This window comes from Pongo pygmaeus, chromosome 15 (assembly GCF_028885625.2).
Source record: "Pongo pygmaeus isolate AG05252 chromosome 15, NHGRI_mPonPyg2-v2.0_pri, whole genome shotgun sequence".
In the NCBI taxonomy this organism is placed as follows: Eukaryota; Metazoa; Chordata; class Mammalia; order Primates; family Hominidae; genus Pongo; species Pongo pygmaeus.
In genome coordinates, this window is record NC_072388.2 from 60,187,292 (window position 1) to 60,211,162 (window position 23,871).

General features: G+C 41.7%; 1 protein-coding gene across 1 annotated transcript in view; it reads left to right on the plus strand.

Annotated features, from left to right (window-relative positions):
• Positions 1–23,871, plus strand: part of PRKCH (protein kinase C eta) — a 228,023-nt gene that overhangs the window by 114,675 nt on the left and 89,477 nt on the right. The window contains exons 3-9 of the mRNA XM_054449890.2: positions 6,517–6,667; positions 9,102–9,136; positions 12,570–12,658; positions 14,241–14,370; positions 16,623–16,750; positions 20,547–20,690; positions 20,889–21,062. Of these exons, the coding sequence (XP_054305865.1) occupies positions 6,517–6,667; positions 9,102–9,136; positions 12,570–12,658; positions 14,241–14,370; positions 16,623–16,750; positions 20,547–20,690; positions 20,889–21,062 (851 nt within the window). The remainder of the gene's footprint in view (positions 1–6,516; positions 6,668–9,101; positions 9,137–12,569; positions 12,659–14,240; positions 14,371–16,622; positions 16,751–20,546; positions 20,691–20,888; positions 21,063–23,871) is intronic.

Genomic DNA, 23,871 nt, shown 5'->3' on the forward strand with positions numbered 1-23,871 from the left:
GGTTCAAGCAATCCTCCTGCCTCAGCCTCCTGAGTAGCTGGGATTACAGGCGCCCGCCACCACGCCTGGCTAATTTTTGTATTTTTAATAGAGGTGGGGTTTCACCATGTTGGCCAGGTGGTCTTGAACTCCTGACCTCAGGTCATCTGCCCGCCTCAGCCTTCCAAAATGCTGGGATTACAGGCATGAGCCGCCACACCGGGCCTTGCTGCCATTTTTAAATACCAAAACCTTTTGTTGCAGTCTTTATCACAGGTGCTGGCACAAAATTCCTGATACCTCCTCCCTGCTCTAATTCACCAAGTTCTCCTTCCTCTTTTCCAAAGACTACTAACATAGAAGTCTTCCTTAATTAGTTACAGGACTATATCTGCAACTCCTGTGATTTCTTTGCTCAGTGCTCGTGTCACTGTCACCCACTGGTGGGGTGTGCTTGTTGTAAATACCCATTTAAATGTTTACATTTTCAAGTATATAAAACCAGGATTGTAAAATACCATTGTATTTACCAGTTGTAAATAGCCATTTAAGTGGCTATTTACAACTTAAGTTAGTTAAGTTAGGCATTTGTTTAACGCACTCCTAATCTCGGTCTATGTGTTACTGTCTCAGACATCATCATCATCTGTGTTTACATTTTTATGCATCATTCTTTATGCAAGTAGTTCTTATTCAGTTTTTTTGATGATGTTAAGCAAAATTCTCTTGCTACCTTACCTCATTACCTTCCTGGGGTATATTTTGCAGACATAAACCACATAATATTTTCTGGTTCTTTCTTGACTAGTAGCTTTTGGTTAACTCTAAGGTTTTTCTGTTTGTTTTTCTCACAGTTGTTTTCTCCCATGTGTACAAATGATAAAGCAAATTATCTCAGGAAGAAGAAAAAAGACATTTGATAGTATATCCAGTAGTTCAACAATAGTGAACAGAGTCTGGCGTCCTCACTTCTGTCATTGGCTGCTTGACCTCACCTAACCTTCCTGTTAGTTTCTGTCTCCTCACTAGAAAATTTATTACTTTCCAGGGATACCAGGAGACCTGGTGTTAATAAAGGGCATAGTGCAGTGTGTGTGGAAGATTTTAGTGTCAGTTCTAGCACAAGCTAGCTAAATGTGTCTCGGGGTACATTAACTTCTCTAGGCCCCAATTTCCTAGGTATTCATTCTTTTTCTAGACAATAGACAGCTGAATTAAAAATCCTTTCTATCGGCCAGGTGCGATGGCTCACACCTGTAATCCCAGCAGTTTGGGAGGCCCAGGCAGGAGGATCACTTGAGCCCCTGAGTTCGAGACCAGCCTAGCAACATAGCAAGACCCTGTCTCTTAAAAAAAAAAAAATCCTTTCTATTCCTAGAACTCTAGGGTAGTGTGAAGTAAGGGTTTTCACAGTTATACTAGGTAAGTTACTACCTGTCGGGTACTTCTCTAATTATGCTGTGCTTATTAACTTATCAAGTCCTCAAATGGCCCTATGAGGAACATACCCTTTATGTTCTATAGATGAGGAAAATGAAGCATAGGATGTTAAACAACTTGCCCAAAGCCACCGAGCTTATAAGGGGAGAAGCCGTCTGCACACCCCAGGCTCCAGATTCCACAGCCTCAACCACCAAACTCTCTTGTCTGTCGTCATATAGAAGGCTGTTCTGTTTTCTCAGTGTAGCCTCCTTAAAGATAAGCCACAATAAACCACAGTGCTTTTGCTATTAGGCAAATTAAGCTTGAGTTCAATCGTATGTTACACTGAATCAAAGTTATATTTGCTGTGCATTTTACGCCAGTAATTCTGGAAACTAAAATGTGCCATGCCAGAAATTTTCTCTGATTTAATTTGCTTACAATCATTTTAAAAATGAGGAGCTGTGATCCACGCTTTTGCCCTAGGTTGGAATATTTTAGAAGTACTTTCAAATATGTATATTTCTGCTGCTGGGATATAAAACCATAAATTCAGGCAGATAGAACAAAAGACCAAAGAGGATGATGTATTTAATACTGTTTTTGAGATAAAGTTACAACAGTTTACAGAATCACAGCAACCGAGAATAGGAATTCTCAGAGACATACTCCTCCTCCACAGAAGCCTCACATGACCAACACAAGTTTCAGTCCGGTGCAACTTTTTTTTGCAAATGAAAACTTACCCTGGGGTTGTTTGGTGACTCCTAGTCACTTGTGCTTTCTAAAGTTCTCAAAACGAGCACGGGATGACAGTCCAGTTTTATGAAATATAATTTTAGTTCAGAAGAGATGGGATTTTAGAATAGTTAATCTTCATTATATTTGACATAATTACTCTGCACCCTGTGGATGGGGTGGCTTTTCAAAACCCACTTCTGGTGAGGCAGATCAGGGCTCCAGGCCAGCACTCCTCTGGAGATTGGAATGTGAATTTTCATGCTGGGACACAGAGCCAGCTTCCTATTTATTTAGAGCCATTAGGCACCTAAGGAGCCAAACAGAAGTTGTGATGCAAGTTTTGGCTGCAGAGCATGTTAGGGTTGCCTGACGTGTCTAACTAAAACATGATCTGAGAGATTTCTTAAAGCCCTGGTTGATTTAAGCACCATAGTATTCAATAGGGTTTTTTTTAGTCCTTTTAACTCAGTCCTAAGTAAACAGGAGGCGGTGCAAACAATGAGGAAGTTCCCTCTGCATTCCGATGGTGAAGTGGGGTTGGAGTCTGTAGGCAAATGAAGAGTGTGTAGGAGAGCTGTTTCCTTTTGCTCATGGCAGCAGTCTAGAACATGGTGACAGTGAAAGTCATTGGAAGCCATGGGGGCCCCAGTTTTCTTTATGTGACCAAATGTCTTGCAAAGTCCCAGGTGTGTGTGTAGGTGCATGAGTGTGTATGTTTGTTTTCTAAACAGAGGCACACGTGCAAAATAATGTAAAAGGGCAGAGTGAAGTTTGTCCATGTCCCTGTATGAAAGTGCATGGGAAGTGCCTGGGGCATAAGTAAAAGAGACACGGCCCCAGGTCGTGAGAGAAGAGATTGAGGTGCACTCCCAGGCTGCTGTGGGAACAGTGGGTTAGCATGTCCCCGGCTTTAGGATTTGGGGGAGGTTGCTCAGGCTCTGAGGCAGATAGGTTAAGTCTAATTTAACTCTTAATGGTTGGAAGGAAAGAGGAAAGGGCAGTTTAGGAAGGTGAAAAGGCAGGAGTGAAGGTGGCAAGAAAGGATTGGCATGCAGTTTTTTCCTAAATCCTCCTCTGGTTATAAGGAATCAACTGGAAAATTGCAGTGGCAATAGCTGTTAAGAAAAAAAATAGGATTCAATTGATGAAATATTAAACATGGAAGTGGACTGGCATTTTAACCAATCTTTGTAGTATTAAGGGATTAAATAAGTTAATTCTTGGTAATTAGATCCCCAGGGAGAACTTAATTTGCATCTATATATGATAAGTGTTTAGTATTAATAATTCAATACAAGTTTTGCTTTGGCCAGTATTGAGCTCGGTCTCAGGCTGGTGATAACAGAGGCTGGATAGAGAGTGATACCATTAGCCTAATTTTGTCATCTGCAAGCAAAGGAATGTTAAAATCTGTTCACTTTGTGGTTTCTAAATGACTTCTAGAAGTATCATGCGTGGAAGAGGGCAGTGTAGTGTAGTAACTTTTGTTCTTATGCAGTCCTTAGAACCTGTCAGGATTATTGGTTATGACACTGTTCCCACAGGGTGGATGACAGGAGCATCTTTATCTTCTTGAGACATATGGGAAACTTAAGAAGGAAGGTAACTAGGCTGTTTGCCAAAGATTACACCTACCTCCAAACAAAAACTGAGGCAGGTATAATTTTAACTATGCTGGAACCTCTGAAGATGTTGGTGTCTTATCCAAATTCATTTGGACTTTTTCTGCATTTCACTCTTTGAGATCTATTGTGTAGACTCTAATTTCTTTGACAGGTATTGTCACATTGGTCTCCACAAAAATTATTATTGAAAGCTGGGCATGGTGGCGCACGTCTGTAATCCCAGCACTTTGGGAGGCTGAGGTGGGTGGATCACACGGTCAAGAGATCGAGACCATCCTGGCCAACATGGTGAAACCTCGTCTCTACTAAAAATACGAAAATTAGCTGGGCTTGGTGGTGCGCACCTATAGTCCCAGCTGCCTGGGAGGCTGAGGCAGGAGAAGAGCTTGAACCTGGGAGGTGGAGGTTGCAATGAGCTGAGATCACGCCACTGCACTCCAGCCTGGTGACAGAGTTAAACTATCCAAAAAAAAATAAAAAATAAAAAATTATTATTGAAATAACTACATTTTTTTTCTTTTTTTCTTTTTCTTTCTTCTTTTTTTTTTTTTTTTTTTTTTTTTTTGAGAGAAGGTCTTGCTCTATTGCCCAGCTGAAGTGCAGAGGTGCAATCATGGCTCATTGTAGCCTCAACCTCCTGGGCTCAAGTGATCCTCCCTAGTAGCTGAGACCACAGGTGCACACTTGGTTGTTTTTTTTTTTTTAATTTTTTTTGGTAGAGAAGGAGTTTCATTATGTTGCCCAGACTGGTCTCCAATTCCTAGGCTCAAGTGATCTCCCACCTCAGCCTCCCAAATTTCTGAAATTAAAGATGTGAGCCACTGCACTTGCCCTAAATAACTACATTTTTTTGAATGCTGCGATGTGCCTAGCTTTGTGCTAAGCTCTTTGAATGTGTTACCTGATTCAGTCCTTGGGAAAACCCTAGGAAGAAGGGGCCACCTGATTTCTAGATGGGAACCCTGAGGCTTAGCAAGAAAAAGAGAGCCGGTGTGGTAGGGTCAGGACTGGAGCCCGGTTTATACTCCTACTGACAGGATGGGGGTGCCTGTTTCACCTCACCCTTGTTAAAAAGGACACTTTAGCAATCCTTTTAAGTATTTGCCAGCTTAAGAGGTAAAAATGTAATTTAGCTTCTGGTTCTTATGCGTCCGTCTTGGGTAGGATTGGACATCTTGGCATGGTTATTGGCTGTTTGCACTTACAGTTTTAGGAATTACCTCTTCACATCCTCTGCCCCATTTTTACTGGATTATTCATATTTTTTAAAATTGATTTCTGTGTATTATAAATAGTAGTAAACCTTTGTCATGTGTTACAAGTCCTCCCCTCCCTCAGTTTATTTCTTTCAACTTTCTGCTTTGTATTTTTTTTTTTTTTTTTTTTTTTTGCCAAACAGAACTTTAAATTTCTTAAATTGCAAATCTGTGAACTTTGGATGCCTTTAGAGTTTATTATCCCTTTAAAAATTTTTTTTAAGAGACAGGGCCTCACTATATTGTCCAGGTGGTGTTGAACTCCTGGACTCAAGCAGTCCTCCTGCCTCAGCCTCCCAAAGTGTTGGTATTACAGACATGAGCCACTGTACCCGGCCAGGTTTTATTATCTTTATCTTATCCTAGGAGTATAATATTTTTCTGTGTTTTCTTATTGTTCTATAATTTCCTTTGTAACAGGTATCTGAGATTATCTTTGAAATCTTCTGTCTCTTCTAGGGTTTAAAATTTTTTAGCAAATTATTCTTTCATGATTTCTTAAATTTCCTTTGTTTCAATGATTAAAGCATTATTGAGGAAATAAGCTATATTTTATTAATCACAAGTCTCTGCATACACTAGAAAAATTGTAGTATAATTATTTGGAAGACATAATGATGTAGTTTTCAGAGTCCTCAGATTAGAAGCCACTGTTTTAAAAGCATGAGGTTAGAAAAGGAATTTTGCACCTATTCCAGGTTAATTTCTACCTATTCCAGGTTAGCAGAGGTGATCCTGTACCAATGGGTTTTGGACAGAGCTCTCATAGTCTGTGCTGTGGGCGATTCCCCCATTCAGTTTGTGAGGTACCAGAATTAAAGGAGAATAATGAGAAATGCTTATAGCCCATAGATAGACGTGAGGTCACAGACAGCCAGACCAGAGCTAGGAGACCATGCTGTTGTCACATACTGCGCTATCAGAATGCTGGGAAACCCTTGGTCTGTACTACAAGAGATTGGCCCATGATAGCCAGTTATAACAAGGCAGTGGGCATCTCAGGGGTTTGCATAGGTCTAACCTTAAAAAGCCACATGACTGGGTGCGGTGACACACACTTGTAATCCCAGCACTTTGGGAGGCCAAGACAGAAGGATCACTTGAACCTGGGAGTTGGAGACCAGCTCTGGCATCACAGCGAGACCTCCATCTCTATAAAAAAAAATTATTTTTAATTAGCTAGGTATGGTGGTGCATGCCTGTAGTCCCAGCACCTTGGGTTGCTGAGGTAGGAGCATCACTTGGGCCTGAGAGTTCGAGGCTGCAGTAAGCCGTGATTGAGCCACTGCCCTTCAGCTTGGGTGACAGAGTGAGGTCCTGTCTCAAAGTAAAGAGTCCTATTAGGAAGCCATAATGATTTTGGGGGGGATGGTTTAGATCTTGAAGAAAGAAAAAATAATTTGGGGAGTACTTGAACTATCAAACTTTCTCATCTATTAGGTGCGTTAGGTTCCTTACATCTTATTCTTTTTTTCCTTCCTTTTAATATATAGCTACTCTCCAGAGAGACCGGATCTTCAAACATTTTACCAGGAAGCGCCAAAGGGCTATGCGAAGGCGAGTCCACCAGATCAATGGACACAAGTTCATGGCCACATATCTGAGGCAGCCCACCTACTGCTCTCACTGCAGGGAGTTTATCTGGTAAGGGGTTCCCTGACTTCTGTCCTCCTCAGAGCTTCTGTCTAATAGGCTTCCTGTGGTTATGTATGACTTCAGCAGAATGCATGATTATTTAAGAATTCTTTCGGGATCTGATTTTTGCCTCTTACTCTAATATGTTGACCCAGTAATTTAAATCTCCATTGCAAAAACATCTAAATAATTTACAGATCCAAGTTTTAGATATCATTTCTTTTTAAAATCATCTTGGGAAAGATGCTAATGAATCCTAAACTGGTCCAAAAGCATAAATCAGAGAAAAAGGCTAATAAGTCAATAAACAATCAGTAAACTGGATAATCAGCCCCTAAGGACCAAAGAATAATCAACAGTATTGCTTTAAGAAGGCATGAATCGCATTATGACTTATGGAAATTAATGGTTGCAAGAAAACTAAACACAAAGTAGTCTATGGCCTCTTGGTATGTAGCAGAAGATAATAGCCTTCAGTGATCATATACTATAATCTAATCCCTGGCAATTAGTAGGAACTAAGATAATTCAACATTGAGAAATTCTAGAGATTTGGGGCAATATCTTACTAGACATACAACTGAAGCTTAAGTCTCAGTCTCAGTGGCAAATGTAAAATAAATTTAAGCAATAGTTATCTTTAGTGATAAATTAAGCATATTTATTTGGAAAGGGAAGAAAGAAAGATACCCTCACACACCCATCTCAGAAGGAGAAAACACAGTTTGGTAGCATGAAAGGAGATCTATATTTTTGTTGTCGACTTTAATTATTTTGTTTAGTGAAGGCAGAAGCCCTTGGATCAGAGCAGTTTCTGAATGTTGATTAATTACTTTGTATTTTGTTTTCTGTGATTATTTTGGATTTTATATCTTCAACAGTCAGAACCCAGGGCTAGTTAGTATTTCTGACATTTTTAATCAAGAAACAACAATTTTGAGATGCTAAACTGGCTATAGATATGAAGCCAACAAATGTGTCATAACATTTATTGTATTTAGGAGAAAAATTGTATTACTTTTTTTTTTGGGAAAAAATTAGCAGCCCTGGCGTCTTTGAGCTCACGTTTCCTCTTTGCATGAGGCTGCACTCGACTTAGCCACAGCCCCACCTCTCTGTGGTTTGCTCACTTGTGACCTAAGGGTGCTTGCCTTTTGCAATGTATTTCATGTCACACCTTTCTGTTTCTTTTACATGACCTGCCAGGCGCCTGTAGGCATTAGTGGTGATGGCCCCTGACCTGAACTGGCATTCATAATGGAAACTTATTTGATCATTTCACTGACTTTTTTCCACCAAAGAAACATTAGCTGTACTCAACCAGCCTTTAACGCCCCCGCCCCCCACACACCCACACACCCTCACACTCATACTGTCTCTCTCACACACACTTAAAATATTGGTGTATATATTAATATATATGGTTAAGAGTATGGACTCTGACATCCAGTCTCATCACCAACTGGGTGTGTGACTTAGTCAAGTTGCGTAGCCTGTCAATGTCTCTTCATTTGCAAAATAGAGACAACAATCTTATTTTACTTGTATAATAAGCTTTCATATAGTACTTAAAGGCCCAGGCACTATTCTGAGCATTTTATATTACAACTTTTAATCTTCATTAGAGACCTATGCAGCAGGGACTGCTATCATTAGTCCCTTTTATGGATGAGGAAACTGTGGCTCAAAGCATCAGGCCATCTGGCTTCAGAGTCTGTGCTCTTAACCATGTTATTTTGTGTGCGGCCTCCCGTGGCTTTTTGTGAGGATTAAATGAAATGGTATATATCAGCTGCTTGGCTCAGTGCCTGGCACATCCTATGGGCTTAGTTACTGTGGTCTTTGTTAATGAGAATGAGAATACTCCTAATATTACCATCATTACCATCACCCATAGAGTATATTTGGGAGAGACAAAGATGGAAGTGGTGGGCCTGAAGGGCATATTGTGGTGGCAACTCTGCCCACCTGTGGACTCCAGGGGTGATATGGACACAGGGACAAGGGCAGGTCCCCTGGGACAGGCAGCTGTGGTAGACTCATCTGTGCACTTCCACAGTGTATCTGTGTCTGTTTACTTCAGCATCTGAACATCTTTATGTGAGAGAGAATAAGGTTGGAACTCTTCAGGCTGAGGCTTAATCACACGTACAGATGAGGATTTATTGCCACTGAGGACTTAGGAAGTTGCCGTGGAGGTAGATGGAATGGGAATGGTTTTTACCCACCCATTTGTATCATACGGCACATGCTAATCCAGCACATGGTTTTTTCTTGTGTCTCATAGTAACAAACAGTGGCTCAGAAAGCACATCATCTTTGCTTCTTCCCTGAAATTGTGTTTTTCATAAAGGAGGAGAGGATGAAATTTGTTTTCCTTAAGAACTATAAGAGGGTTATTGCTGAAATACTTGACTGATGGTAGTTTTCTTCTCTTCAACAGGGGAGTGTTTGGGAAACAGGGTTATCAGTGCCAAGGTAAGGAAACATTTTTAAAACCATGTTTCATTTTGTTCCTATGTTAAAAAAAATGATTATACCAAGAGAAAACAGGGTATCTTCCCTTAATATTGTGATAAATAACTCTCTGTAGGTCAAAGGAAACCCCTGTGTAGATACAACTCTTTAGTTTGGTGAGATCTTGGCCATATTTTAGACAATGTAAAGGGGACGTTTTTATTTCTAAAGCCAGGATACCTAATAAAGTTTCATTGTTTAAAGTTTTGTCTCTGCAATAACATGAGAGTACTAAAAGGTAATGTGATTTTGTGGGCATACTCTTAAATTTTGAAGATAAACTTTTGTTTTTTACAATCCTATTGATAATAGATAGGGATGAAAAGTAGCACACTGCTGTTTTCTCTTTTTTCCCCGTCCAGGGAACATAAGCTATTATCCAAGTTGTTTTTTGAAATGTTATGATTTCAAAAAAAAAAAAGTGAGAAATGTTCAAAGTTAAGCTGTCAGTGATCTTGTAAGTTACTACATGTTACATTTATTTTTCACAATCTAAGATGAAACCAATTTACTAGTGTTTCTAGCATAACTGGAATGAAATACAGTGGCAGGAATGGAAGAAGAGCCCTCAGTCAGGTGGTTTAGCCAGGCCCATCAGGCTTGCCTGTCATTTGGGTCCCCCTTAACCTTTGGCATGAGTATCATCACATAGTTTATATACATGGGACCCGTTTCACTATGTGGATGATTGATAAAATAGCACCACGTATCCTAGAGCAGTAGCCTGCATGTGGATAAGAAAATCTCACCTTCTCTTCTGGAAGAGGTGAGGTAAAACATTACTTCCCTTGGATGGACTGAATAAGACATACTCTTGGATCTAATTTTGACTTTACTAGGTATGAAAAATTCCATTGAACTTTCAAAGTTAGGAAAAAACAAATATATAGTCAATATGACAGCAATAATTGACCTGTATGCTGTTAATCTCAGTCCCAAGTGAGAAGACAGTTCACAAGCCAGAATCGTTGTCACTTCGTGGCATGGGCTTGTGAGCACAGGAATATGCCCTGCAGTCCGTGGCAGCCCGTCTTATGCACACCAAGATAAGTTGAGAAGCTCTAGATAAACAAGATTATGGTTTTGAGTTTAAAACATGGAATTTAAGATACATCTCTATTGTTATTTTATTTCTTTTTCTCTTTGGCCTATAGTGCCTGGATATTTGATGGCCTGATTTTCAGTGGGTCACCTGCTATGTAAAGAGCAGGAAAGACTATTAGTTAGGAGACATGCAGACACTGCTTTGGCGATGTCTTCCTAAGGCATATAAAACCAAATGCCTGGTTGGAGAGAGGTATGCCATTCTAACACTGATCAAAAGCAAACTGGCGTAAGTGTTTCAGACACAGCAGACTTCAGAACGAGGAAAATTATCAGGAATAAAGAGGGGACAACAATAAAGGGGTCAGTTTTCCAAGGAGACTTAACATTTTTATTTAAGTTTTGTTTTATTTAAAGACCAGTGTAGTATTACATAACAATTTTTAACATGTGTGTATGTATGTATGTATGTACCTAACAACAGGCATCAAAATACATGAGACAAACTGATAGCATCGCAAGGAGAAATGAACAAATCCACTTCTGTAGTTGGAGACTTCAGTATTCTCAGTAATTGATAGATCCAGCAGGCAGAAAATCAGTAGGGATATAGGTGATACAAACAGCATTATCGCAACTAGGTGAAGTTGACATTTATAGAATACTCCATCCAACAACAGCAGTTTTCACATTCTTCTCGGGCTCACAAGGAACACTTACCAACATAGACCACATTCTGGGCTGTAAAACATACCTTACCAAATTTAAAAGAAGAGAAACCATAAACAGTATCTTTTTAGACCACAATGGAATTAAACTAGAAATCAGTAACCGTAAGATAGCTGGAAAACCCCCAAATATTTGAAGGTTAAACATCACATTCTAAGTAACACATGGGTCAAAGAAGAAGACTCAAGAGAACATAAAAAATATTTAGAGTCCAGTGAAAATGAAAATATAACTTATAAAAATATGTGTGATCCAGAAAAAGCAGTGCTCAGATGGGAATGTATATCATTAAATGCATACAGTAGGAAAACAGAGAGATCTAAAACCAAGATTTGAAATTTCCACCTCAGGAAACTAGAGAAGGAAGATAAATTTAAGCCTCAAGCGAGCATAAGAAAAGAAATAATACAATTAGAGCAGAAATCATTGAAGTTGAAAATAGGAAGACAACAGAGAAAACCCATGAAATCAAATGCTGATTCTTTGAAAAGATAACCAGGAAAAAACCAAATACCTCAAAAAATAAAGTCTTTCTGTGTGAAGAATGGTTTTGAGATCCCCTCATATAAAAAGACCAGTTCTCTGGGCACTTTCAATTTGGTTCTCCTGAGAATTGAATCTGATGAAAGCTAGATTTGTTTTAAGGTATAATGCTATTTACTGACATGTCACCTCTCTTTATGCAGTTAATCCTAAAACCTTCCACGTGTCTTGAAAGATCTTAAGATGATGTATATTTTTATACTGCTTCATTGCATGTGTTTATCCTTTGATGACAAGCTCAACTGTCTGCACTAAATCACTTATCTAGATGAGAATGAAAAAAATGTTATTCAGAAAGTTCTAAATATTTCAACAGTTGATTAAGCCATTCAGCAAACATTTATTGAATGCCTCCTCTGTTCAAGGCGTCATGCAGGGAATTCTGAGGGTATTACAAGGCTGGGTGGAAGGTTTGAAATGAAGGGGCAGGCTAAGGGTTGTGGGAGATCAGAGGAGGGCAAGTGGTTTCAGTCTAGAAGTGGGGATAGGGGTAGAGTATTTTCATGGAAGAGATATTTTCTGAGTTACATCTTGTCCTAAACTAAAGATTTAGTTAGTTGGTAGGCAAAAAGGATATCCCAGGGAGGGAAAAGGGCATCGATAGTTTGTTGGAAGGGTGCAGATGTGCTCCACGAACAGCAACCCATGTAGTTTTTACTGGAACAAGTAGATCCCATAGAAGAAAGGTGACAGGTAGCTTGGGGCAGCCTCTGGAGGGCCTGGAACCTGGGTGGGAAATTTGAACTTTGTTGATCGGCAGTGAATTACCATGGAAGGTTTTCGATTATGGGGGGAGGACTAGAGTGTTAGAAGAGTCCTCTGGTGGTGGGTGCAGGATGGAATAAAGTCAGGAAGGAAGAAATAGGTCCAGGACTTGATAATGGATAGTTTGAGCCTGAGCAAAGGTCTGTGTTAGGATGGTGGCAAGGGCAATAGGAAGGATGGGCACACCAGCTGCTGTCATGTGGGCCAGACAAGTACAGTCTTGTTGGCACAGTGCAGCCCTGGTTGACTCTGCTGTCACTGGCTGGACTGTGAGCGTCTGATAAATGTATAATTGCTGAATTTAATTTCCTAGTGTGCACCTGTGTCGTCCATAAACGCTGCCATCATCTAATTGTTACAGCCTGTACTTGCCAAAACAATATTAACAAAGTGGATTCAAAGGTAAGAGGATAGCAGTTTGCTGATTAAGTGTATGTGTGTATTGTGTGTGCTGTGTGCTGCCTTCTCTCTCCCTCCCTCCCTCCTTTCCTCCCCGTCTTTCCTTCTCCCCATCCCCAAACCTCTGCTTTCCTCCCCTTGCCACTTCCCTTCCACATTCTTTGAGGCCAAGGGTTGTATTACAATAGAAATCTCTCTCTCTCTTTTTTTTTAAATTATGGCATTTGTATTTCTGTACTTATGTGGCATCATCCCTCCTTTGTGAGGACCCCATTAGTGGTTGGCTGGGTATAAGCTATATGGATTGGTTCTACTCATTTGGAGAGACTTTTGGCAGAGTGAAAGGAGCCCTGAACTTGGCATCTGACAGCCTGGATTTGAATGCTGAATCCAGCCTCTGTTAGCCATCTTCTCTATGAGCTGAGGCAAGGCCTACAATCTGTTTTCCTCAGTATTAAAACAGGATCAATGTTTCCCTCACACAGTTTTTGTAAGTTAAACAACATAGAATTGATGTGACATATATGTTAATAACTGTAAATTATGTTTCCTAAGTAAAAAGATTGCTGGCTTTCTCCAGCCTCTTAAGAAATTTCAGGGAAGATGTCTCTCTCTCTCTCTCTCTCTCTCTCTCTCTCTGTGTGTGTGTGTGTGTGTGTGTGTATGTATGTGTATAAACTTCAACATCATTCTTGCCACTCATACTGCATTCATCTGCAATAGGCATACATTTTAAATTCTAGAGGTAAAAGCAGATGGAGTGTTGCTGACACTTAGCAGTAGATTTGCAGAGGCATTGGAAGAATGACTCTGGAACACAATCGTTCTTTATAGTACACATATAGGATTGCTAAGGAGTATACCTGCAGGTATAAACCACAGCTTTTCCAAGAAAGAGGCCAGAAAAGTTTCAAGAGGAGTAATGATTGCCCTACTCCTTGTCATGCATGGATCCATTGTTATAGCATCAAACTGTGGTATGGACTTCAAAGTACATGCCTAGCGGAATTATTTGCTGGAAACTGAGATTTAACTCAGATTGTCAGATTGCAAATGCCAGGCAAAGAAAGGCTGGAAGGGCTGAATAAGTAGTTACTTTAATGTCACTTTGGAATAAATTCCTTCTGTGGTTCCATGGCCTCTGAGTCTCTTCTTTTTATTTTCCCCCCTGTGACACAATGTCTGGAAGAACTTATAGTGATAGCAAGTATATATAGTGTGTAAAAGACCCATTTAATCCTGAAGTTAAAAGGTTCTGGGAAATAGATGGGGGTGTTAGGGGATTGGCAAGGAGAGAAATATGGCCTGAATATGAAAGATGAAGTGAAAATCTTAATTTTTATTTCTCAAAATGGCAAATGATCTAATGTGTTTCCCACATTTCTGTCTTGTCCTGTTCATTAGAAAATGTGTTTAGTCTGGTTAGTAAGACCTGGGTAATTAATCAGGGCTGAGTACAGTAAAATAATATACCTAGCTCAGGTGTCATAGTGACGCTTCGCATTTGATGGGCTCCTATTACGGTTTTTACAAAAGACGTTGGTATGCCATTTTAGCTCTTGTCCCTTTATTTCCTTTTTTACAGGTTGCAGAGCAGAGGTTCGGGATCAACATCCCACACAAGTTCAGCATCCACAACTACAAAGTGCCAGCGTTCTGCGATCACTGCGGCTCGCTGCTCTGGGGAATAATGCGGCAAGGACTTCAGTGCAAAAGTGAGGTGCTGGGGTGCTGGGCACCCGCCTCGTCATGGGAACACTGTGCCCTAAGCTTTCAGAATTCTGTGGGCTCAGAATCTCCTAGAACTGATGGTTTTCGATATGTTATAAATCAACATCTTAGTCATTTTAAACTTACATGTTTCTTGTCAGGCATGTAAAGAGAACTTCCTCCGATGCCAACATTTTCTAACCATAGGACATTAAGTCAAATGGTATATTCAGTGATCTAGCTCGCTAGCTGACAAATACAGCCTAGACACTGTATTTTAATAGGTGTTTGGAAGAGAAAAAGATGGGATCTTAGTCAGAAATGGAAGATGGTTGAGTCAGGTGAGACACTAAAAAGAAAAAAATAAATAAAAATTTAAAAGAAATGGAAGTTAGGAGGAGGTGAGGAGGTGAGATGGCCAGATGAGAAGGTTGGATTAAGAGTAAGAAATGGCAGAATAGATCTGATGGTCTCACCAGAAATCAGGAATTGAGTTGTCACAGCATAAAAAGAGCTGCCCTGGGTCTTGTGAAAGAGATTGGAGACGGGTAGAATGAAGGAAGATAAAGCCTTGATTGTAAGCTTGCATCTCACCAGCTGTGCCCAGTGGAGTGAGAGTTTGGAGCTTTGGCCCTAGCAAAGGCTCTGAGTGGGTGAGAGCTGATCCCTGTCCTGTTAGGAGTTAGGGAGCTGTCGGCCTTGTGCCATCTTGTATGGAAATGTAATGATCTGACTGCCGTGGGGTGCACCTGAAGCCTTCCTTATCAGACACACCCCAAGTCGCCAGTTGAGGAGAGCAATGATGAGGTAGAATTGGCATGAGTATAGCCAGACAACTTCCATTGACTGCTTGGTCTTACAGAGCCTGCTTCTGTCAACAAAAAGGGGCCAGTCACTTGTCTTTAAGAAGGGCACATTCTTCTATCTCTGTAGAACACTAATAATTTTTTTCTCATAAAACCAAAACAGTAGCCAGCTCATGGATAACTTGTAGGGCATTGGTCCAGGTGCAGCTTGATGTTAGCGTGATGGTCTCACCTGGGTATGGGTTCCCAGTGGGAAGTCCCTTTCTGCCTTGCATTGTTGCTGATGTGCAGAGCCATGCATGGGGCTCATCTGCATTGTCCTCTTCCCTAGTGGCCTGAGGGTAGCACACCTGCAGCAATCCGGCTCTTGGGATTTTTGCTTTTATGGTCACTTGGTGGTTTTGAAAGGCTTCTGTAGGCTCGTGTGTCTTACACCTGTCTTCCTGAGAGGGGTGGGTTTCCCATGAAGCTTAAGTCTCAGGGCTCCTCCTCTCAAGGGCACCTTCCAAAGCCCTCTACTTGATTTGGTGTTCTTTTTCTTAAAGAAGGCCTCCTAAATTATGTAAATTCAGGCCCCACAAAACCTGGATCTGTGTGTGCCTCCAAGATGGACTGACTCCATAAAACAGGAATGTGTTGCTTGTTGCTTCAGTTTCACCTCCCATCAGCAGGGCCCATGTCAAAAAACTGTCTCAGAATTTATTCCAGCTGACAATGCCTCAGATCCTTATCCTTCATCGTCCCCAGGCAGCTTCCGGTGCCCCAGGAGCTTAGCTTGCTTTGCTCGCCTCTTCAACTGCCATTTGTACTCTGACCTTCAAAAAGTTTTAAAAGTTGCCTTTCCCCACTGTGAAGCAGTTAGAACCACAGGCTGCAAATGCTGAGAACCACAGGCTCACAGGATGCCCATCTCTGTGCTGTGAGGGCTGCCCAACCACAACAATACTCAGAAAGAAAGCTGCAGATAGAGGTTTTTCTTGTAGAAACACCATTTCCATCCTGTTTGAACAGTGATCTACATGTGGCATTTAAACTGCTACCTTTTATTTCACTGTTGAGAGACAGAAAAAAATACAGTTGGCATGATTCTTTGTTATTTAATTGCCTGTGAATTGCCGCTACGATAAACGTTTTAATCTTAGATCATACTAAGGCAGCCATGACTGTTACATGTGATTTAGATGAATGGGTTTCATCAAATCATGGTGAAAAAAATGTATTTGAAATATATTATTCTTTAGTATGCCTGGCTTTCTGCTTCTGCAGAAAACAGAAATAGATAAAATGTCAGGAACTGTTACTAGTGTGAGCTTAATTTTATGAGAAAATGATACTGTTCAGCCGGTATAATTCCTCTGTTATAATCTTTCAGGCTATTAAAGTTCTCTGTTGTAGCACATGTTCACTTGGTTCCTTTCTGAACATGGATTCTGTTTTCCTCTTCCCTCTAGTATGTAAAATGAATGTGCACATTCGATGTCAAGCGAACGTGGCCCCTAACTGTGGGGTAAATGCGGTGGAACTCGCCAAGACCCTGGCAGGGATGGGTCTCCAACCCGGAAATATTTCTCCAACCTCGGTGAGACTTTGCTTTATTTCCAGGTATCATAATTTAGAAGTTGCTCAGATGTGGTGAGCCCAAATGAGAGCATGTGGCCTCATCAAAGTTCCTAATCTTAGCAAATACAATAAACAGACTTATTGCCTTTCTTTCTTTCTTTCTTCTTTCTCTTTCTTTTCTTTCTTTCTCTCTCTCTCTGTCTCTTTCTCCCTTTCTTTTTTTTTTCTCTCTCTCTCCTGTCCTTTCCTTTTTCCTTCCTTCCTCCCTTCCCCTTCCCCTTCCCTTTCCCCTTCCCTTCCTTCGTTCCTTTTTGAGATGGGGTCTTCCTCTGTCACCCAGGCTGGAGTGCAGTGGCACAATTATGGTTCTCTGCAGCCTCAACTGCCTAGGCTCAAGTGATCCTCCTACCTCAGTCTCCCAAGTAGCTGGGACTGCAGGTGTGTGCCACTATGTCAGGGTAGTTTTTTGTTTTTTTGTAGAAATGGAGTCTCACTTTGTTGCGCAGGCTGGTCTCAAACTCCTGGGCTCAAGCGATCCTCTCGCTTTGGCCTCCCAAAATGTTGGGATTACACAGGTGTGAGCCACTGTGTCTGGCTGAAATAGCATTTTTAATAGCAATTTGTTTCACAGATAAGATTGTGTGTACAGTTATATGACAAGAAATAATGAGCATGGGCAACGAGTAATAAACAGAAAGCAAAAGAAGGACTTTTTTCCTTTCTTTTCCTTTTTTTTTTCTTTTTTCTTTTTTCTATTTATTTTTTGAGACAGAGTCTCGCTTTGTCGCCGAGCCTGGAGTGCAGTGATATTGGCTCACTGCAACCTCCACCTCTCAGGTTCAAGCAATTCTCCTGCCTCAGCCTCCCGAGTAGCTGGAATTACAGGTGCCCACTACCGCGCCCGGCTAATTTTTGTATTTTTAGTAAAGACGGAGTTTCTCCATGTTGGCCAGGCTGGTCTCGAACTTCTGATCTCAAGTGGTTTGCCCACCTTGGCTTCCCAAAGTGCTGGAATTAGAGGCATGAGCTGCCACGCCCAGCCTTTCTTTTCTGTTTTAAAATCAGCTTCCTGTCACTGTGGTCTGGTGAAAGCCTAAAACCCAGGATCCTGGGTTATGCTTTTGGCTGGGGACCAGGCAGGACAGGTGACCAGTAACTATGGGCATCAGTGTCCTCACCTCTAAAGCGGTTCAACTTGAGGATCTCAGAGGTTCTGCACAGCCCTGGAGTCCAGCAGTTCTGCAGTTTTGGTTTATGGATTGTGAATTTCTCATTCACATTCAGCAAGAGACAGGAGTCTCTCCCTCTGGACTCTCGGGAGTGAGTGGAGTTGTGTCAGTTGCAGTGCACATGTTTTTGTCAGCACTCTCCCTGAATGACCTCCATCTGCTGTCATCCAGTCCAGCCTTGGCTGCTTCCCAAGCCCATGTCTTACTGTTGCCTTCCTGGTCAGCGTCTAGAGATGGGAAATAGCCACGGCTGTAAGATCTGAACGGTGTAGCTTGGTGTCCAGTTCAGGAAAATTATCGACTTAACTAATTAATCTCTGGGTACTGAGGAAGGGAAGTGCAATTACTGTGAGATTCTTGATAATCCTGAAAATGTCAGCACCAACCACCTCATTTCCTTTTTACTGAAAGACTCCTGCCTAGTAGGTCAGGGACTTTCATTGACAATTTTTTTTTTTTTTTTTTTTTTTGAGATGGAGTCTCGCTGTGTCGCCCAGGCTGGAGTGCAGTGGCACAATCTCAGCTCACTGCAAGCTCTGCCTCCCGGGTTCACTCCATTCTCCTGCCTCAGCCTCCCGAGTAGCTGGGACTACAGGCGCCCGCCACCACGCCCAGCTAATTTTTTGTATTATTTTTTTAGTAGAGATGGGGTTTCACCGTGTTACCCAGGATGGTCTCAATCTCCTGACCTCGTGATCCACCCGCCTCGGCCTCCCAACGTGCTGGGATTACAGGCTTGAGCCACCACGCCTGGCCTATTGACAATTTATTGAATTGCCACTACGATAAACGTTTTAATCTTTATATTAGATCATACTAAGTCAGCAATGACTGTTACATGTGATTTAGATGAATGGGTTTCATCAAATCATGGTGAAAAAATGTATTTGAAATCTATTATGTAAAAAAATGTATTTGAAATCCGGTCTGTCTTGTGGGTAGGCAGGCAGGATGCCAATATTGTGCGGGGATTGCTAATGCATGGGGCAGTTATCCCTGAAGAGCAGAGATTAAAGATATCAGCCTGAACTAGGGCTTCTAAGATACAGTGGGAATAAGATAAGAATAGGAATAAAGATCATGCAGCACGATCTTTAGGAATGGACAGTGCACTTGTCATTTGAATCAGGTATCCTTAATCCATGATATCCGGTGCCTGGCTGGATGTTAGACTTTTGATCTGTTGTCTAGTGGTAGCTTATCTTATAAATGTCTCAAGGTGGGCCAGCTGCAAAAGTCACCTTGCCTTTAGGTAGCAACATCCTCAGGTACTCAGTAGGATGGAACTGGAAAGCCAACTGAGGCAAGCACACTTACCTTCCATTCATTGTGTTGAAACTAGAACTCTCATCATGCTGGTGAGAGTGTAGATTGGTCAGTCTTTGTAGACGGCAAGTTGGCTGTGTATCAGAAGTCTTCAAAATTAGCACTTTGGCCCAAGGAATTCCATTTGCAGGAAGTTATCTTAAGAAACTGAATGATGATGATGACAATACAGCTTAAGTTTATTGAATGTGCCAGGCACCAATCTAAGTGCTTTATATGCATTTGTTCATTTAGGCCTGCTAATGACTCATGTGGCAGATGCTTTAACCTTCTCTTTGTCAGAAGAGGAAACTGAGGCAGGGAGAGGCTGGGTAGGTAACTTGCTCAGGGTCTCAGGTTAGGTTGCAGAGCTGTTATTGAATCCAGGCAGCTTGCTTGAGAGCTAGACCCTTAATTACTCTGTTTTGAAGATTTGCATGAAGTGTATTCACTCCAGTGTTATTCATTATGGTGAAAAAGGGGAGATGCCTCATCTTTCTAATAGCAGGGGAATTAATACATTGTGAGATATCCATGAAATGGATATTGAATAGCCATTAGAACTCATGTTCTTGAAAGACATTTAAAGGCATGAAAAATACCCAGGACAAATTTTTGAATACAAATGTATGTTATGAAATGATAATTTGATTATGTTTTTAAAAATTAACCAAGTATAAAAACGTGCGCGTGTGTGTTATTTATACATGGATATAGATATCTTTGGCAGGGGGCTGGTGAGATTTTAGGTATTTAAATTTTTATTCTTCATGCTTTTGATCATTGTTCTAATATTCACATTGGACTTTTATTTCTCCTATATAATTTAAAATATTGATTAAAAAACGTTGCTTCATTCGTGTCCTGGTGCTGAATGATGCTTGAATCTCTGAGCAGACATGAAAACTGCTCTCTGTAAAAAGTGGACACTAGGTGGCGCTCGTGGAATCGGACCTGCCCGCGGAAAGCCACCACTGAAGGCACCCGAGGGACCACACAAGGCGTTGGTGTTTCCATGCACTTCCACTTGAGCGCTAACTGTAACTCCATGGCTTAGACGTATTTTTAATTGACCTTTTACGCAAAGCAGTAAGCACAGATTCAGAAGCTGATACTGAGGGAGTTTCGAGTGGCAGAACTGATCATCTGTCAAGCTGAGTTGATCTTTCCCCCACGTTATACTGGCGGTGAGACTGCTCCCAGCCAGTAAAGTCTTCTTCGTGCGTGGGTGCTCCATGCTCCTGCTGCAATTTCTGACTTAATGTGTTCTTACTCTTTCAGAAACTCGTTTCCAGATTGACCCTAAGACGACAGGGAAAGGAGAGCAGCAAAGAAGGAAATGGGATTGGGGTTAGTTCTTCCAACCGACTTGGTATCGACAACTTTGAGTTCATCCGAGTGTTGGGGAAGGGGAGTTTTGGGAAGGTGAGTCTTGGCTTTAACTGTTTGGGTTGAAGTAAGTGTGCTCTGTTTATGGGGAGGGGTGTGTGTGTGTGTGTGTGTGTACACGCATGCACACATACTCAACATTTCTCATGTGCCATTCTTTCTTCCTGTTGTGTGCACATGCCCTAAGACCCCCAAGAGGACTCCCTCATGCTCCCTCCTTTTGCTTTGCCATAGGTGATGCTTGCAAGAATAAAAGAAACAGGAGACCTCTATGCTGTGAAGGTGCTAAAGAAGGACGTGATTCTGCAGGATGATGATGTGGAATGCACCATGACCGAGAAAAGGATCCTGTCTCTGGCCCGCAATCACCCCTTCCTCACTCAGTTGTTCTGCTGCTTTCAGACCCCCGTAAGTATGAATTGCATTCACTGCTCCAACAGCCTCTTTTCTTAAAGAGCTGAGACAGTAAGATACTGAAGATTTCATAAAGTTGAGTATCAGAAATTATGGGGGATGGGCTCCCAAGGCAGGGTCATATGGAGGTATTGGTGACTTCTGCCAACCTCAGGAGGAAAAATGGAAGCTTATGAATTCACCCCTTCCCTTGTGCTGTCCTGGGGAAGGAGCACCGTGAGGGTTGTGTGTCCCAGGATTGAAAAGGTCATCATACATAAATCTTCTGAAGGTGAAGTGAAGGTGAGTGAAAGTTACAGAAGTCTAAGAACAGAGAAAATGCCATGGGCTGATTGTCTTGATGAATTTGGCTGTGACTCTGTTCCTAAATGCTGGGCTGGTTCTGACCTGGGCACAGGAGTTTAGAAGAGGGGTCTGAGAGGACCCAGAGAGGTACCTTGATTTGGAACATCCCAGGGCATTGCTTCTGGCCTTAGCAACGACCCTTTGCCTGAAACCATGGACTGGTCTTAAGAATTGAATCTGTCTGCCTTGTAATGGTGTACGTTTAGGAATGCTTCTGGCTGCAGTTAATGGAACACTTGACCAGTGGTGGATTAAACAATAAATAGAAAGGATGAGTTTGGTTCATTAGTACAAACTTTTTACTTGTTGTTTCACATAATGAGAAGTCTGGTGGTAACAGTGCTACGGTTGGATTTGTTGTTCAGTGACATTGGACATGTCTTTCCCTTGGGGTCCCAAGGTATTTGCTGCAGCCCTAGATGCCACACCTTGGCATGATAGCATCCAAAGCAGAAAGCATAAGGGCAGGGGCTGAAGGGCTTCATGGCCAGTCTCCTTTTCTCGGGGAGGGAAGATCTTTCCTAGACTTGGGTCAACTGCCCTGTATGTCTGTTCTCACATTGCTACAAAGAACTACCTGAGACGGGGTAATTTATGAAGAAAAAATGTTTAATTGACTCACAGTTCCACAGGCCGTACAGGAGGCATAGCTGGGGAGGCCTCAAGAAACTTACAGTCATAGCGGAAGGGTGAAGGAGAAGCAAGCAAGGTTTCACGTGACAGCAGGAGAGAGAGAGAGCGAAGGGGGAAATGCTACACGCTTTCAAACAGCCAGATCTCATGAGACCTCACTATTATGAGAAGAGCAAGGGGGGACATCTGCCTCATGATCCAATCACCTCCCACCAGGCCCTTCCCCAATATTAGAGCTTCCAATTCAACATGAGATTTGGGTGGGGACACACAGCCAAACCATATCATGCCCTTAGCAAGGGAGGCTGGAAGAGCAAATATCAGCCCAAGATAAGCTGGCAGACCATGATTGGTTCACACCAACCTTGATTCAGACCCTGGAGCAGGGCATTCTGCTTCTATTTAGAATCGGGCTCAAAATTGGGCTTTTGGTATCAATGTAGAGGGAAAATGGCCCTGGAGAAGGCACTAAGAGGGAGGGTCTGCCACAGATGTGTCAGAATCTTGCTGTCAAAAGGCATTCTGGGAGAGTGAATTCTGGGCATGTTCCTGGCCTGTGCCACCATCAAGGAAGTAGGGGATTCCACGAGAGCGGGATAGGGGCATCTGACCAGTCAGGGAGGCTGGCAATACACCTCTAGGGAAGGTAAAGCCATGCTGGACCAAACGAGTGAATTAGAATTAGTTAGGCAGAGAATGAAGGTGAATATGTCATACAGGGTCAACAGCACACCATGGGTCTGCTGGTGAGACGGAGCATCAGGTGTGAAGGAGGCTCAGCACACACAGCATATCGAGGTTGAAGAGGGGCCTTGAGAACTGAGGCAGCCGAGGTGGGCAAGGGCCAGGCCATGAAGAGCCTTGTAGGCTGCGTTAAGGGGTTTGGGTTTAGTCCTGAGAGCAATGGAAAGTCGTGGAAAGTGGAAGCAGAGGATTGACCTATCAGGTTGTATGTTTTAATTATGAAAATCCAATTTCTTGCAATAGGTAATATAAATATCCTCCAAATATTCATATCCTTTCTCCGAAAGAAACAATTATTGCTCATTTTATTTATAACCTTTGAGAGAATTTTCTGTACATAAAAACATATATATACAGCACATTATGCATACATGTTTATCTTTAAAAAACACAAATAATAGTATACTTTGCCCATGATTCTGTATTTTTAAAATTTAATTAATCTATTTTTTGAGACAGGGTCTCACTTTGTCACCAGGCTGCAGTACAGTGACGGTTATGGCTCACTGCAGCCTCAAGCTCCCAGGCTAAAGCCATCCTTCCACCACAGCCCCCTGAGAAACTGGGACTTACAGGCACATGCCACCACACCTGGCTAATTTTTGTTATTTTTTGTAGAGATGGGGTTTTGTCATGTTTCCCAGGCTGGTCTCAAACTCCTGGGCTAAAGCAATCCACCCACCTCAGTCTCTCAAAGTTCTGGGATTACAGGCATGAGCCACTGTACCTGGCCACTTTATTTTTTTTTAAGACATAATATTAATAGTATATATTGGAAATTGTTTTGTATTTCTGTATACCAAGCTGCCTCATTTTTAATGGCTGCATAGTACTCCATTTTAGAACATGACATTATTAATTTAACTTTTCCTCCTCTGTTGCTATGTATTGTGTTCCTAGTCTTTTATTTCAGTCGTTGCAGTGAGTCCCCTTGTACTTTTGTCTTTGTGTGCTTATGCTGGTGTTTCTGTATGACACATTATTAGTAGTAGTATTGTTTGGTCAAAGGGTATATGCATTTCACATTTTGATTGAGTTCAATTGCCCCTCTCCCCCATTATGGTTAAAGATAGTGAACATT